The sequence below is a fragment of the Blennius ocellaris genome (assembly GCF_963422515.1).
Source record: "Blennius ocellaris genome assembly, chromosome: 16".
In the NCBI taxonomy this organism is placed as follows: Eukaryota; Metazoa; Chordata; class Actinopteri; order Blenniiformes; family Blenniidae; genus Blennius; species Blennius ocellaris.
In genome coordinates, this window is record NC_137665.1 from 7,748,375 (window position 1) to 7,765,243 (window position 16,869).

The following is a 16,869-nucleotide window of genomic DNA, read 5'->3' on the forward strand; positions in this document are numbered from 1 at the left end:
CTCCGGCAGCACATACACAGCTCTGCTAAATTGAGCAAAAATTGTGATCCGACATCGACCCAGGAAAAGCGTACACACTTCACAAAACACAAACTGTCTTATGAGCAGCACTGACACACTTTAGTGTGCCGATTACATAAGCCTGTAGGAATGTGGATTAAAAATGCAGGAAAATAAAAAGGAAATCTGGGGTTTGTCTCTTGTTTGGAGACGATTATGCGCACAGCTCATTTGCTGTATTCAACCATTTGTTATAGTCAACATCATCTATTGTTTTTATATTTTCCTCTAGAAAAAGACAGCATATCTTTATTTTTCCCCTCATTCACAGTTTCATCCCATTACCGAACAACTCGGAACATTTGTTTTATTTGGATTTATTTAAAGTAACTACACTTCATCTTTCCATCACATCACTCCGAGTGCAAGTTTGAGGAAATTACATATTTTCTCGCTCATATTTCCCACTGCCGTCTCAAAGCCTACAATCAGACTAAAGAGAATACGAAGGTCTTGGGGAGATCAACAAAATTTACGGGAGGTACAGGGGTACACTCCTCTTTCTTCTCCAAAGTTAAATTCCTTCTTATTCTCTCCCAGCGCTGATCCCCAGGAGGCTGATCTCAGTCTTATACTAGCATTCCTGAGTGTTGTCACTTCCCGTGCTCACGTTTTATTCACTGCACAAACACATGCCTGGGACAGCTGGAGGTGGAGGTGTGAGAGGACCACTAATTTACAGGTCATGAACTGCCAGTCCAGATAACGAGAGAGGCTGGAGAACTGAGACACAGCACTGATTTCAATTATTTAAGCCGTAAATACAAGAAAATGAGAAATCCCTCTGGCGTACTTCACCTAAGAATTCAGCCACTGGCACAGTGCATGCGTTTCAGAAAAAAGAGGCGTTGAAATACTATAGCACTGTATTAGCATGCACTATTGTGGCAGGTAGACTGAGAAAAAAATACTTAAGATAACTAAAAGTAAACAGTAAATGTTGGGCTTTTCTGCTTATAATATGGAAATAAGGCTAATAGACAAATGCTTAAATATTCAAGGCAATGAGTCACATTTCTAAAAAGAACTTGCTTCTAAGTCAAATGAAAGAGTTACAAAGGAAATAGATAAAAGTAAAAAGCCTGATGAAAAAGTGATTGAAGAGAAGAAACTGAGAACGCTGTATGAATTTATGATAAAGCAGTGGCCGGACGGATTGACAGCACAAACCACTTGTCTTTTTGTTTCAAGTCGACACACATTTAGGCTGGCAGTGCAGAAAAAAAAAAACCTGTCGGCACATGGAGGAAAAATAGGACCACAAATGACTATTTAGGACTGCGCTTTGACACTTGACAGGAACCAGGACATCACCCTCTCCGATTTCAAAGCGTCAATTTGCAAGAGCCTAAACACAACCGTGTTGCAGGCAGGAGAGCATTCATGTTGTAGAAACTTATTAAAACAGAGCGAGAGAGCAAAATTAAAAGGATCTATTAATAACATCGCTCTGGAAGCTTCAACACCAATAAAGTCCTTTGAAATGGAAAAACCTAAAATCCAAACCAAGCGGCCCGATTCATACACTTCCTGGTAGCAGTGTGTCGGAGGGCAGCTGGTAGCAGGATTCCCACTGATGTCATGACTTCCTCACCAGACAGCTGGAGAAAAAAAAAGTCTTCATTACAGGTTTGTGAGTCCATCTGAGTAACAGATCCCTCCCCCTCAGGGCTAAGCTCATTGGCTAATATTAGTCTTTAATAGCTGAGGGCATGCAAGTGTGCAAATGTGTCACCCTCCCCCTCCCCCTCTGCATCCACATCGTAACGGTCCTAAAATAGCATGGTTAACTGTAATTGTGACACTTAAAATGCTAACAGGATATCCTTGGGAAATTTAGAAAAAGATTGTGAAAAACATTCAGCTCGTGACTCTATTCGATTCTCAGACAAACTATTGGACAATTTAATAGTTGATCATTTTCTCCCAAAATATGTGAGGATTGATTTTTTTCATTATACGCAACTATCGTAAGCTCCGCTTCACTTTATCATCATAACAGCAAGAACTTATTTTGCTCAAGAGTCACTTTTTGTTGACAAATCTATACTGAAATGAAGCTTCAGGCAGCACAATCTAATTAGCAATAAATTGATTTTGGACAAAAGCCAATAAACATCCATCTTCTACACCACCTTATCACACTTGCAGGGTGTACAGAGACAAACCTGGCAAGTGATCAGCTCCGTGTAAACAGAGTGAACTCTAGACATCAATTAACATTAAGTTAGACTTTAAGTGACGGTATGTATAATCACAATGAAATCCTAAGAAGCAATTAATTCTGACAGAGGTTTTCTGTGCAAACGAGGATTATTTAATGAAAAGCAAAAAATGCATATGCTTATAATGGCCTTAAATCCGTGTGTGACAACCACTTATACAGAGCAGTCTGGATTTGTCCCATTTCAGTCCAACAGCATGTAAAAACAATGTCCATTGTCACGACCCAGGACTGATAATTCTCTATTGTCTATTGTAGAGGACAGTGATGCCACGGATCAACTGGAAATTGGCCAAAAGGGAGAAGCTGAAAGAACATATTGCCACTTAATAGAGTTGCCATAATATAAACAATAAATTGATTGCACTCCAGTGAATGTTTACCAGGATAAAGGCAATAGTCCAATTAGCCAAGCTGTGTTTAAACATACCAGAGAAACTGGAAAATGAGCCTGAAATGTACAGAAAACCACTAAAGTAATCTTGTGTTGAAGACGTTAAGCTTTCAGCAACCTGTTGAGCGTCTTTAATCAACGACGTGCACATTCTGACTTTACCATGCAAAGACGTTGCGCTGCTCAGAGAACCTGAAACACAAACAATGAGGGCCTACAGTAACTCATAATCACCGTCTCCTTTCTCCGTTCTCCCTTGCTCTCGCACATGCACGCACACAAACACACAATTGCCCGGTGATGCAGAGAGAGAGAGAGTTAGCAAGGATAAAGCGATTTCACGGTCTGAATACAGACAAACAGAAGGCATTGTCCTCCATGAGCCTACACACCCTCTAATACACACACACACACGCACACACGCGCACAAACATTGACAGTGGATCGGGACGGACAGGAAGGAAGGATGAATGACTCGACCAAAGAAGGATTGTACAAGTTGTGCGCATTATCAAGCCTGGAAGAGATCAAAAAGTTCGGAAAACTTTTGCGATGACGTCAGATGCATTAAACCGCTTTTGGCAGCAAAACTTTAGAAGGCATCATCTGAGAGATGCTGATCCTGTCGCACACAAATCACAAACGCTTCAGACGTCTGACAAAAAAAAGCAGTCTACAACAAGACAAGCTAAACAACTCCTCCCACCCACTGGAGAAACAATCCTGCCTCATTTGCATATTTATCCCTCAGCTGGTACCTCATCTCCTCCCACACTCCCCCTTTTTATGTTTTACCTCCCCCCCATGTGCACACTTCATGATGTTGACAAACTCGAACAAGTTGCTACACAGATTATCAAATCAGAGACAAACCGCTGCTTAGTTACAGGAACATATAGAGAACACGTACTCGAGAAAGTAGTTTGGTGAAAACTGTAAGTTAAAAAAAAAAACTAACCAGTAAATAGAGTCTAATCTACGAACCCATCTAAGACGAACATTTTGAGCATCTGGGTATAATCTAATCGTGGCTGTAATAGTTACTGTGATATATTTAAAAGATCAGTCTTCTTCAAATTAGTTACATTACTTTCTCAGGGTAATATTTGCATTTCCCCGGCCAATGATGTGGTAGCAGGCAAGTAGATGGACAAAACCGGATACCACTCCCATCAATCCCCGCTTTGCACTTTTGTTCTCCACTTTTTTTTTCTGCTTTAATTCAGCCGAGCGCCCCACCTCCCTCAACCTCTCCGCAATCAACTTTGATTTGTCACTTCAGATAAATGTTTTCCTTTTCATGCCTCACATCTCCCATTCAACAACACAGAACCACTCCAGCCAACTTGGAGAGACCACACACCCTTTATAACGCTACACAGAGCCCTTCAACTTGTTGCCAACTGGGTGAGCGAGTGTGGTTTGTCCATTCATCTGTGCGGGTGCAGGGGTGAGGCGGAGGGCGGCACCGACTGAAGTGAAGGAATGAAGTGAGGGTGAAGACCAAGGGAGCAGAAAAACAAAGGGTGGGTGGGATATTTAAAGGTCCTGCAATTCCTCAGGAGTGCTGGCGAGTAGCAAGTTATACCGAGGGGACCGAGAATATTCAAACATGCCAAACGCAGATGAAAAACGACCGAAAAACAAGCAAATCAAACATGATTCAGGAGCTGATGCTTTTGGGTTTTGCAAGTTAGTCTTTTTGGGGCATCTCCACATAAAGAGGCTTTGTTTGCACAAGAGATCTGGGGGATGCTTTTTCCCCACAATGATGCTCTCTTACTATTTGAGAATGAATGTTTAAAAGAAATGAGGGTAGTGCTTACAGACTATAAATACTAAGGGCGGATTAGTTGCTTTAATCTGGCTTTTCAGCACTAAATATACTGCTGGAAAGCTTTATTAGGTCATTTTTGAATAGTGCTCCGTGCATCTGGGGGATGAACAGCACGTATTAACACGTGGGTTCCACACAAATGTTACTAAGATCTTCTCTGCCACTGTCAAACAGCTTTACGGTCCTGCTAATATTGACTCTCCTTTTGGAGCTTGCGGTACCCACATCACCTACCAGACCCACCCCCATGGACACTTGTCCAAGGTAGAGTGACCAAGACAACTAAACTGGCTGAAAAATGCTGGTTTACGGTCGCGATCTTAGAACGTTGATGAGGACCGGCTGGTGAAGGAGGCCACCGCCGAGGATCCTCTTTGTTTAATGAATAAAGTCTTACGTTGCCAATATGTCTCTTTTCTTCAGGCTTATATTATCTACTCTGAACACAAACTTTGATTGTTTTTTTTTTGCAGATAAATCACAATATCAGTTGTGTTATCTGTAGTCTCCAACAGCTATAAAAAAATACTGTATATGAATAAGACATAAAAATCACTGGCATGCCATCAAAATTAAGAAAAGCATGTATGGTGCACATTTTTTTTCCACATTTTTCAGATTGGCATCCACTGCAAGACTCGAGAACTCGTTTCACTGCGAAACCAAGCAGGAAAACAGTGTAATGTGAGAGGTAAAAATATTTTATAGGACAAAGTGAGCAGTGAGAGAAGGCGTCGAGTGGGTGAGAAAAGAAGGAGGGAGGAGGTGAAAGGCGGTCGGCGTGTGAAAGCTTAAATCACTTCAGCTCAACCCACTTGATCTGAACCAAACCACTGAATGCTGGCATCGACTTTTCCATCACAAACACTTAAAAAAAAAGAAGAAGAAAAAGAGTCAAAATAAAACTTACGTAACACATAGCAAGGCATGGAAACAAATTAACATGACCGAGTGAAATCTGGAAACGGTTTAAAGGAAATGACAGGGAAAACTGTAGCCCTGGTACAGTTGTAAAGGAAACGCAGGGCACCAGCAAACACATGAGGAATGCACCGTTTTAACCACAACATTTGTTGACTTTGATGCTCTTATACACAACTGGAGTGTGTGTCAGATTGAGCTGAAACTGTCAGTCATTTCGGATTACCATGAGAAGACATAAAAGGGATAAAAGAGTTTCGGTGAGTTTTCAATCTAGAGCTTGTACACAGTGTGACAGATTGCATGACTCATGGAGTGAATTCCCGAAATTTGAGAGAATTTCAAACAAGACCGGAATCAAAGTGCAACCCTGTGACATCAGCAAACTATAGCAGACCAGTGACTATAACACCAAAAACACAGTGTGCAAATATTAGCTCGTCCTCTGACCGATTCTCAAACCTCATGGCCACAAAGTTTTGATAACGTGCACGCTCGATCGAGAAAAATTTTACTTTTTTTTTTTTATTAAACTAAAAGCCATATACAAAAGGTTACTATCACAATAATAAAGTCTTACACAACCTTTTTACCCTTCAATGATGCATTTTTAAACCACAACTTTGGTGTCTGGTGTGCTGAGCTGCAGACTTCTAAAACCCTCCAATCTGCAGGCACTTCTCATCCTGGGCACTGGTCGTCTTGGAAACCATTTCAAAAGCTCCCTTTATTAAGACTAGACTCGGCAACAAAGCTCTTACTCACCCAATCTACACAGACGCGTGCACGCGCTCACGCACGCACACACACAACAAGGGAGGGTTAACCCAGGGCAGCGCAACATGCATTCCACGACAAGAGACAGACTCGTCGAGATCGCCTCACCACCCCCACATATGATCTTTATCCACGCACGCACACACACGTACACACACACACACACACGAAAACCTCTCCACCACATTGTCCCCCTTCCCTCTGCCGAGCCCCAGCCTGTGGTCGAAGCAGAAACTCTCAGGGTGTAATACGACTCTGCCTTTATAAACACGCAGAGATCGAGAGGAGGAGAAGAGGAAAAAGCAAGTGAGAAACTTGAACGAGAGGCTGAAAGAGAGCCCAGAAGACAGAGAGGAGGAAGATAAATCCTGCCAAGATGGAGAACAGAAGTTTGAACTGAACAAGGACCACAGACTTCGCAGTTTCTTCCCCCTCTTCCTTTTGAAATGTGCCAATAAACTTTGTTTTGCTCTTACTCTTTACATGCAGTGAGAGAGACCAATGTCGACCGCACATCTGGCACCACAGACTGGAAGAGTGTACTGCAGCACAGACAGGTATGCTAGCAAGAACGTCTAGGTCAAAGCAAAGTGTTCTCGACCAGATTATGAAGGGAATGTGAACATACACACACACTTTTCTTTTAGATAAGCCTGTCATCGTCCCCCTACGTTTCTTTCTCCTCCTGCGGCTTTGGATGAACAGTAATTCCACATAAGTTTAATAAATAATAAAAAGTTAATGGAAGTGCTCATTTTCTAGGAATTCTCTAATTCAAGAGGACTTGACAATAATCAATTCCCATTTGGTACCTTTCAATTTTTAGGCTGTTAAAGACCCTAGAAATCCTCACGACGCCGCCGATTATTAATGAACAATCAGTCATCCATACATTCCTGTTCTGCATTAACTCTATTCAACTAAGGGTTACAAGGAGCTGGAGCTCGACCGAGTCCCAGGAGAGCACAGGGTGAACATGCAAACTCACCACGAGCCCAGAACCAAACTCAGTCTTCTAACTGTGAGGTAAGACTGCAAACGACCATCGCGTGCAGCCTATAGTTAGATTTCTCCATAGGAACACTCCATCTTGTTCAAACAAATCAGCTTTGAGTGATGACCTTAATCCATAATATAGGAGTCGAAAAGTCACAAACTAATATGAGCCGGTCTCATGTATTCAGAAATTTTCTTCACGTATTGCATTAGATTTATATTAGTACATTATTTTATACAATCTCCTACTACAACACCGGCTTGTACAGCAGTGACCTTCAGAGTGTCCAGCTCTTGCAGGTGTAGCCGTGTGGTGGAGTTATTCCACCTCCCCCTCCCGTCTCTTTCGCACTCCCTTGTCTTCAGTGCCACCGTTTATCTCCATCCCCTCCCCTCCTCCGTTTCTCCTCTATCCATTCCCCTCTGGGATACGAGTGCCTGGTACCGCCAGTCTCCCTCTCCCTCTGAAAACCACATCTCAAAGAGTTGATTCTTCAGTTTATTGCTTCTGCGCACACAACACACAAACAACAGCCTCTCTTCACACCCCAATAAATGTGTTAAATAACCATATGCAGTGGCTAGGACCTTGCATTCAGATCGACGGCATGTCTGAGGGGATACAGCCGGTGAACATGCGCTCCACCGCAGGTCGCACACTGCCAAAAGGAGCATGCGAGACAAACATGTAACATGTGAGGCAGTCGGGCAAACACCTTTCACTCGAGAGATAAACTATCCAAGACGCCAGTTGCTTTGTCACAGGTTTGACGAAACCTCAGCTCCGAGTCAACCTCCTCACGATGACACAGCGGCTGACCTCCACTCGGCCTGCGAACGCGGCTGCAATCACGCCACAGCCGGCCGATAACAGACCTCAGCAGCGTGTCACAGAGACGTGCCAAGTAGACGCTGCTCGAGCCTCCGAGCTGCTGGAATTTCTGATACAACCAACACCCTTGATCAAATTATGGTTTTGTTGCGACGCATCACCAAAACCTAAGCAATACTTACTTGCAGTCAAGCTTCACTCAATGTTTCCAGCTCCTCCCGGGTTATTCCAACAAGCTGAACCGTGCACAGCCACAGTCTGGGTTGGGGGTTAGATTCCCACTGACCGCATGCCCAAGATATGCATTTGTGGGGGGTTTTTTTTCAGGCCTCCAAATTATGTTGTGATGATGTTTTGTCTTGTGCTTTTCCATATCTTGAAGATGACAGGCCTATTGGCTACAGTGACATCTCAATCAATGGGGCAGTAATTCAAGAGACCAGCACATCTCATAGGTGTTAAACTCAGCTGGAAACATGATCTATTCTCCATGGATCTCTCTATTGGTGAAATGCCAGCTGTTCAAGAAAAGCTACACTCAAAACATTGGCCAAATACTTCTAATTGTTACCATTCATTGCAGCAAATACTCTTGCTTTCAGTTTTTAATCAATCAACAAAATACCAAATGAACGACGTGTGTGCGTGGCCACTCTTCGTCCTTGAAATAGCATTCTTATTATATAGAGGAGAGCATTTGTTTACAACCTGCTGCTTCCCATGCTACATTCTTCTCTAGCAATTACCTCAAACATGCTGATGTGGGGAAAGAATGTTATGAAGTACAGAAGCAATTGCCACAAGTAACAAAACAAAGCTCAGCGAAGCACATTTGTGTCTAATAATGCCAGTTTGGTTGAGCAGAGGAAGACCGATCACTCTTCACATTCACGCTACAGACCGTGCAACTACCCACAGAGACATCACACGCACGCATACACACAGACACACATGCACACAAAATACAGCAGTGCACAATTCCACAACGTTATATAAACAGCTCTTCTGCAATCACGACTGATCAGGATTTCCTCTGCATTCATAAACACTATGAGGAGCCACTAGAAAGTCAACAGGGCTGCAGAGAAATCAGCCAATACAGAGCACGACTCCAAAGCTGGCTGGCCTCACCCCTTGCGACAAGGTGAAGAGCTCGGCAATCCGGGAGGAACTCGAAATTAGGCTGCGTCTCCTCCATACTAAGAGGAGCCACTTGAGGTGGTTCAGGCATTTGATTGAGACGCTTCCCGACTGCCTCAGGCTTGACGTGTACCACGTAGGTCTGAGAGACCCTGAGGGCAGCCCAGGGCCCTTTTGGCAAAATTACATATGATCCTTTCTCATGTGAGACATGAAGAGGATGAGGCTCCATCAGGTGAGGTTGAGGAACCTGCGTGGGAATCGGGGGGGTCCAGGCCTCTCTGCTCACCACATTTGTGCCACAGTCCATGTAAGCCGAGCATGGGAGGAAAAAAAAAAAAAAAAGCATGATCTGTGTAAAGGCCATTCTTTTTATAGATTGCAGGTGAAAAGTGAGTAGCCTTCAAGAGCAGGTGATCAAATGAGCCTTATGGAGTCAGGAAACAAGGGTTTTTTGCTAAAAACACAGCTGAAGACTATAGGTGCACTGCAGAGACAAGAAAAAGACGTAATCCGTGTTTTATGGCATGGTATCCAGCACATTGTGTGATGCCAGCTGATTTTGGGCCAAGGCAGGGTACACTTGGACAGGACACACAACATGTCATGTCAAATGTAGTTTTGGGCTGTGAGAGAAAACTGCTAGCCTTATTTTGCTAGCCTTATTTTGCTGAAGAATATATATATGGAAATAAAAATAAGAATAATTTTTAAACTCCATTTCCTGCAGAATGATCTTCAGAAACTTGAATTTTGAACTTTTGTGAGTTGTCATGCTCTCCTCAAATAGCTGACACCTTAAAAACAGCAGCTGTCAGATGTAAAAGCTCACCAGATGACAAAGGATACATTTTGATGGCTCCTGACTTTGTGCCGATGGCCATGAGCTGCAGCTTGGGGTCAAAGGCCAAAGCACTGGGCTGATGGGGGAACCCATGCTCCACGGTCTAAGAGGGGGGAAAGGAAGCCAGAGGAAAAGAGTGTGAAACACAAACAGAAGAGACAAAGATGAGAGAAACAAGACAAATGCTCATATTTATTTTTCAGACATCCTTCCCTAAAAATACACCCAGTTGCTGTTTGTGTTTCTGCCTGTCAGACTGTGTCATCAGCGAGGCGTCTAGAAGGGAGGACTTCTTTAATAAAGTTAGGTTTTTTTTTTAAAAAGCACTGATGGCAGCAGCTCTGCTTTATTGCATTGCTTTGCAGGCCTTGTAAAATGGGATTAACATAAATTTCTAGCTTTTTCTCCAGCCTATGTCAGGAGATTGCGAGACAGTTGGGAAAGCATACATCTACATAGGGAGACATATACGAACAGTGTAAGAGAGGTTACGAGGGTCCTTTAAGTTTTGTGCACCCCTTATAAGAATAGGTTGAGGCTGAAATTCAAATATGAAGTACACCATTTCCATCTTTAACGTGTCAGTATGATTACACACATAGTCACATCAAAGTAACCCCCCTGCGGAGAGACCACCTCTGCGACCGTTGTGGCAGCTGGTGCCAAACCCTAAAAATGTGTGTGTGGTGTTGCAGCTAAACAAACACTCGATGGACTTTAGACATGCTACACAACTCAGTCAACACATCAAAGTGTCTAACCACCTGCATGCTAGTCTAGAAGCATTTACTCAATGGGCCATTGTTCATTTTGCTTTGTTTGACCAACAGTTCAAAGAATTTACCAACATAACTGGTATAGAAAGGCTTCCAATGCAAAAGGCAGGAATAAAGCAAACTGAGGCTTCTGAGAACTCGTAATAGTTATTCATTCTTTTAGGGTCATGGAGCACCAGGTGACTACGGTTGAAGGCAGGATACACTCTGGACAGGTCGGCAGTTTGACAGGACACACAGTCCCACTAATGCACCTACGAGCAATTTAGAGTCACCAATTAACCTCAAATGCTTGTTTGTAGACCGTGTTAAGGAAAACAAAGTAGTTGTAGAAAACTCCTTAACGAGAACATTCAAACCCCATATAAAAAAAAGCCCCATAGCCTGGACTAAAATCAGGCATTACTCACTTTGAAATAAGAGAGCTAACCATTAAACCGCCATGCTGAAGGATGAAATCCTCTACATGTAAATTAGTTTGAATTAGGAAACGCAAAGCATGAAAGGAGTGCTCATTTCACAACTCATGAGAAATCTCAGTCATGCTACTCAGACATTTGGGAGCAGCACACATCACATCAACTGAACTCATAGTGATTGTTAACAGTACAAAAGAAAATGTAAAAAGCAATGAATATTTGTAACAGTTATGCAACACTTAGTTCGTATCCAATTTTTTTTTTAAAAACTCGTTTCATTGGTCTGTTTATTGAACTGAGGGAGTCGATTTTTCTTTCCAGAACTCTCCACTTGCTGTATGACTTTTGTATTCTTTCACCGACTGTACACTGCAGATTAACCACAGACGTAAAGACTTCCTGTCATCCGTGCACCACTTGCATTACCTGTGCAAAGGCACTTGTATCTCTAAAGCCCAGCCTGCATGTCTGTTTGGATCAAAAGATTTGCAAGATCAAAACACACCATAGATTTACATACATGTCCTCATCAGCTATATTGATGTACAAAAAAAAAAATATGCCACCAAAAAGCATATTAGTTCTGCAACATGCCTAAGTGAGCCTGTCATCTGCTGCGCATAATAAATCAAGACCTTCAACATCAGAAAGTTGAGACAGCCAAGCTCAGTGGGACACTTTGTGAGTGACACAGCAAACACACACATGGCCTCATATAACCTGTAAAAGTTCAAGGCCAAACACTGCTCTGATGGTTTGTCTTTGCACAGTAGTCTAAACAAATGAAGCTGTAGAACATTCGAAAAAGATGAGCTGCAGCTGATAATATATCCACAAATGTCAATACATTATACAATACAGACTGGACGGAAGAGTGTTGCAGATTCCTGTATAGCCCTAAACAGTTTATCAGTAAGTGTGACAAAACGCAACTCAAAGAAAGTGGATCTGAAATTAGTGCAGCTTGTTAATAAATCAGAAAACTGATTTTTTTTTTTTTGTTAAACAGTCGTTTTGATGGCATGAAATCTGACACTTGGTTTCACAAAACGACCATGAAAACTGTAATAATGAAGAAAGTAACAGAAAAGCCCGTCTGCATGTAGTTTCTTTGAGAGTGGGATGAGTTCAAACTGCCATCCCCACCAACATATAATATATGGGCCACTAATTATCCCCACGAAGCATCAAACTGCTGGAACAGTGGGCTTGTCAGCAGAATCTCCTTAATCCGAATCTTGATAATCCCAAACACGTAGATAATCTGGTGTTGATAGCCAATTACAACAATATTTACTGAGCAGAGAGAAGTTTCCCTGCTCGTTGCAGGGGCCTGGGTGAAGTGGGAGACAATTAACACGGCGTGAAGACAACTGACCCCCCCCCCCCAGGACAAGCGTCAACAAAGCGCGCTGCACGTCCCGAGTCCATCCTGCACAACAAACCATCTGCAGCACTTCGGAGCCAATTCATCCCGCTGTCTGCAGCAGGGGCGGCCGGGGGGAGGCTGCGGGCTGCCCCGCTCCAAACGCGGCCCCGTCCGGGGGAGAAAGCTTTAGTTTGAGGAGGATATATCTCCGTCTCTGTCTCCCTCCCTCCCTACCGCTCCTCTTGTCCCGTTACTTTACCTTGTTGAAGGCGAAAAGCTCCTGTTTTATCTTCTCTCTCTGCGGGTCGGTGCCCTGTCGACGGAACCGAAACTTCATCATCTTGAAGCCGGGCGGGGGGAGGAGGCAGGGCCGGGGGGAACACGGAGAGGAGGACCCGGGGTGAACGGCTGCAGGAGGCGGCTCGGCAACGCTAGGCTAGCTAACGGACTAGCCCATGCAGGCTGAGAAGCGGGGCGACGACGCTACTGCTCCGGCTCCAGCTGCTGCGGCGGCTCTCTCCTCCCTCCTCTCCCTCCTGGTGCTGTTTAGGTCGCGGTGGGTTTGACCATAGCCCCCCCGCCCCCCGGTTCACGCGGACCCCGTTATTGTTAACCAATGAGGGCCAAGGAATCTGCGAGCAATTACACAGGAACGCCCACACAGCCAAGCGTTTCTCAGGCAGTGCTCGATTTGTATCACGGGTCATACCGTTAGACGTGCCTATGACAGACACCAGTACGTGGCTACGGACGGCACGTTCTCTACAACAAATGAAGCGAACCAATCGTAGAGCACTACTTTGAGTTAACAAAGCAGTAAACTTGTTCACCTTCAAACAAGTGATAAAAACCGTTATAACTTTAGTGAAAGAATTTGATTACATCTGTTTTCATGGAAAACATACACATTATAAATACTTCCTATAACACTGCAAATGCCTGTTGTGATAAGAATATTCTTAAACTTCTGATGTAAGACAAGAATTTCCCTCTGGTATCAATAAAGCATTTCTCTTCTATTCTCTTCTATTCTATTCTATTCTATTCACCAGTAAGACTTAAGTGAAGTATATGGACTTGTTTCAGTCTCATGAAATATGTGGCACAAAAATTAGATTGCTCCAGTTGCAGCATGTATTTGTAAATATATGTGAGCTCCCAAATCCATTGTAATACCAAGAACAAAATGCTGGGAATAAAAAAAACAATGTATCAAACAAACAGGATCTCTACTTTTTGGATTGTATTTGATGCAGTCATATAGGAAATGCAATGCAACAAACGTGTCACAAACATGTCAATTGTGTTAATTTTTCAAGAACATTTCAGATTTATCTATCTTTTATCACATAGCTGAAATTGATGTATTCAAGATTTTTTCTTAACTGAATCTAATGTAATAATTTCAATAATGTTCACTATTTCACTTGTTCTGCGGTTATAGAAATGAGTTCTCAATGAAATCAATTAATTCGCAACCGAGTTTTTATTATTCTACAAACTTTAATGCCCATCATTATGGACATGCTTGAATGTACAACAACTAGTTACAAAAATATATACACTGTATAACTAAATAATTCATATAGTGCAAACTGTTTGTAAATGTGGCTTAAAACATAATGTGCCAAAACAGGCTTCCTCAAATGTATTTTTTTCCATCAGGACTTTGCCCTTGATTTTATGTCAAAGAGAAAAAAAATGATGGTTATTTAAATCTATAGCTGCCTTTGGTTATTTACATGCAAATATTTATTTAAAATAAAATGGAAAAACAGTTTTCACAAACAATTTCAGCTGCTCTTGCATGCAGTCTCATTTAACAGTAAAAATAGTTAGAAGTAGGATTGCTTTTCATACTCCGTACTGCAGTTAATTATCTTCAAAGCAATTGGTGAAGGCACATCAGGCTGTCTTTTAAATGATCATTGCTAAATAATTTATCTAAAAAACAGTTTATACTCTTGAGACACATGGGACCTTTGAGTGGTGAGACGTTAACTGTATTATTCTCTATGCAGTCATGAACCAGATCTCATAACACTAGAAAAAAAAACTATCAAGATAATAATAGTAATGAGGAAGACAAATTTGACATTTGACATGCCAAATGATTAATTAAGGAAATAATGAAATTGATATATTACCTATGAAATTATTTCAATAAATGGTGTTAGCCACATTTAAAAAGATCTGTCTTCAATACCATCACTATACATTACAACTTTTCATTAACATAACTTTTAAGTATATTAAAAAAATAATAATAATCAAAAATAGAGGTAGATACAGTACATTCATGTAGCACAAACTGTGATTTTCATATAAATGGGTCTACATCTGTGCTAAAGCAGGGTGATTTCACTTGGCGGTAACGTGAGTCTTTTCTCTCTCGCTGACAGCATGTTCTCCATGTGCATGGCAATGACTCGGCAAAGCTCCAGCCCCTAAAACAAAACACAAAAGCACAGATACCACATTTTGCACTTAAGATTAGGAATACTGATGAGATGCAAAGACATATTAAGATGATGATTATGACAAGGCCTTCCTCTCCACATCTACTGTATGTTGCACACACACCTGCTCCAGCTGCAGCTGAGTGATGCGTTGGTTCAGCAGGTCTCCTATCATGATCTCCACATAGGGGTAACTGGAGCCTGACGTTGGTCTCTGAGTACGAGTTGACTGGACTTCTTTGAGAGGGAAACGCACCATGGTCTCCTAATCAAACAAATACAAACATGTTTACAAATGATTATACCGCATGCATGCACAAACACACACAATCAGCACTGATCACTGTTTAAAATAAATATAATTATAAGAATCGAAACAGTGGAAGCACCCAGCAGAGGGAGCCAATTGGTTTTTAGATACTTTCTATATATAAACAGAATAAATGAAAACAGCCTTTTTATTAAATAATTAAACTAACCAGGTGCTTAGTCATGTTGTATCCTCTGGCCTCATTCAGAATCACACAGACTGAATTTGTGCAGGAGCAATTGTGAGCATGTGTCCTTCACGTACATGAGTGTCCTTGTTGAGGAAGTGAAGTCCATTCAAATTGACAGCCAGGATGCACGGAGCGTGGATGGAGGCAGAGCTCGAACTTTGGATGTAGAAGAATGAGGAGCCAAACATGGGGAAGGCACTGACCAGGCCTAGAGAAAAACACACCAAACGCTCACAGAACATCTATTTGGTTGGTTTACTTGTTTGAAGACATTTGAGAAGTTCTTTTGTCAGTGAGCATTCAGCGTATGTGGTTTGGTTCAAGTATTTTTTTTATATTGACAAAAAAAAGTGCAAATGGGTAAATAATTATACATTAATAATGATTAATACAGAAAGAAAAAAAAAGTTACACGTAGCACCATGTACTGAGGGAGTTGCTGTTTTACCGAGGAACTGTGCACGGGCCTGGTGTGGGTTTAAGGGCTGGACCTGCTGCATGTGTTGAGTCGTCATATTCAGCCACTGCTGAGAACCCTGTTTGCTGTAGAACTGTGGAGGGACACACTCCTGCACCTCGCGGCTAAACGCACACATACAGGGAGAGAGAGAGAGAATAGAGCAAAACGCAGTTATCAGTATCTGCTAATTTGTGTAGGTGGATGCAAATGCATGTGTGAATTTTCTGTGCCTGTTAATATGCTTCGATGTGTCTATTGAGATGTGCTATGATATATGTTGGGTTCACATTGTGAGCAATAGTTTAGTATAGATTTACAAGGTGGGCAGGTAGATGGTGTCCTTGGCACGGTGCTGTAAGGCAGCCAGCCTGGTAAGCTGCTGTTGATGCTGCTCGCTGGCCTTACCCTGAGGAACCACACTCAGCAAAGCTTTTAGGTAGTCTGGCAATACCTAGAGAATTGACAAGGGACAAATAAAGTAACTGCGAGAATATGAATTCTCATTTCTGGAACCACCAGAGCTGTATCAAAAAGAATCATATAAATTAGGATATAGGTTGGCACCTGGTTATAGTGCATGGTGACATAGAGTTCATTGTCAAGTTTGAGAGCCAGGCTCCATATGACTCTTCTGAACCAAAGACTGTAGTTGGCGTCCACCGGCTCTGCCTCGGTAGCAATGTCCAGAATGTACTCACGCTTGTTTAGAGGCCTTACATTCTGACCTACACACACACACACACACACACACACACACACACACACACACACACACAAAAACAGCAGTCCAGTAATGATCCAGTTGGTTTAAGCATATTATCTAATTTAACAGCACGCTGTTGTAAAAGCATATGTTAGCAG

The 16,869-nt window shown here is 42.3% G+C and overlaps 2 protein-coding genes across 2 annotated transcripts in view; both read right to left on the minus strand.

Annotated features, from left to right (window-relative positions):
- llgl1 (LLGL scribble cell polarity complex component 1) overlaps nt 1-13,103 on the minus strand; it is a 29,444-nt gene extending 16,341 nt beyond the window's left edge. The window contains 2 exon segments of the mRNA XM_080510734.1: nt 10,031-10,128; nt 12,849-13,103. Of these exon segments, the coding sequence (XP_080366860.1) occupies nt 10,031-10,128; nt 12,849-12,929 (179 nt within the window). The 5' untranslated portion in view covers nt 12,930-13,103.
- Nucleotides 13,104-14,934: 1,831 nt separating this feature from the next.
- The window catches only part of myo15aa (myosin XVAa), a gene marked incomplete at both ends in the record, with an annotated part of 29,729 nt that continues 27,794 nt past the window's right edge, over nt 14,935-16,869 (minus strand). The window contains 6 exons of the mRNA XM_080510917.1: nt 14,935-15,036; nt 15,173-15,313; nt 15,623-15,756; nt 15,997-16,130; nt 16,326-16,459; nt 16,573-16,733. Coding sequence (XP_080367043.1) covers nt 14,935-15,036; nt 15,173-15,313; nt 15,623-15,756; nt 15,997-16,130; nt 16,326-16,459; nt 16,573-16,733 — 806 coding nt within the window. The remainder of the gene's footprint in view (nt 15,037-15,172; nt 15,314-15,622; nt 15,757-15,996; nt 16,131-16,325; nt 16,460-16,572; nt 16,734-16,869) is intronic.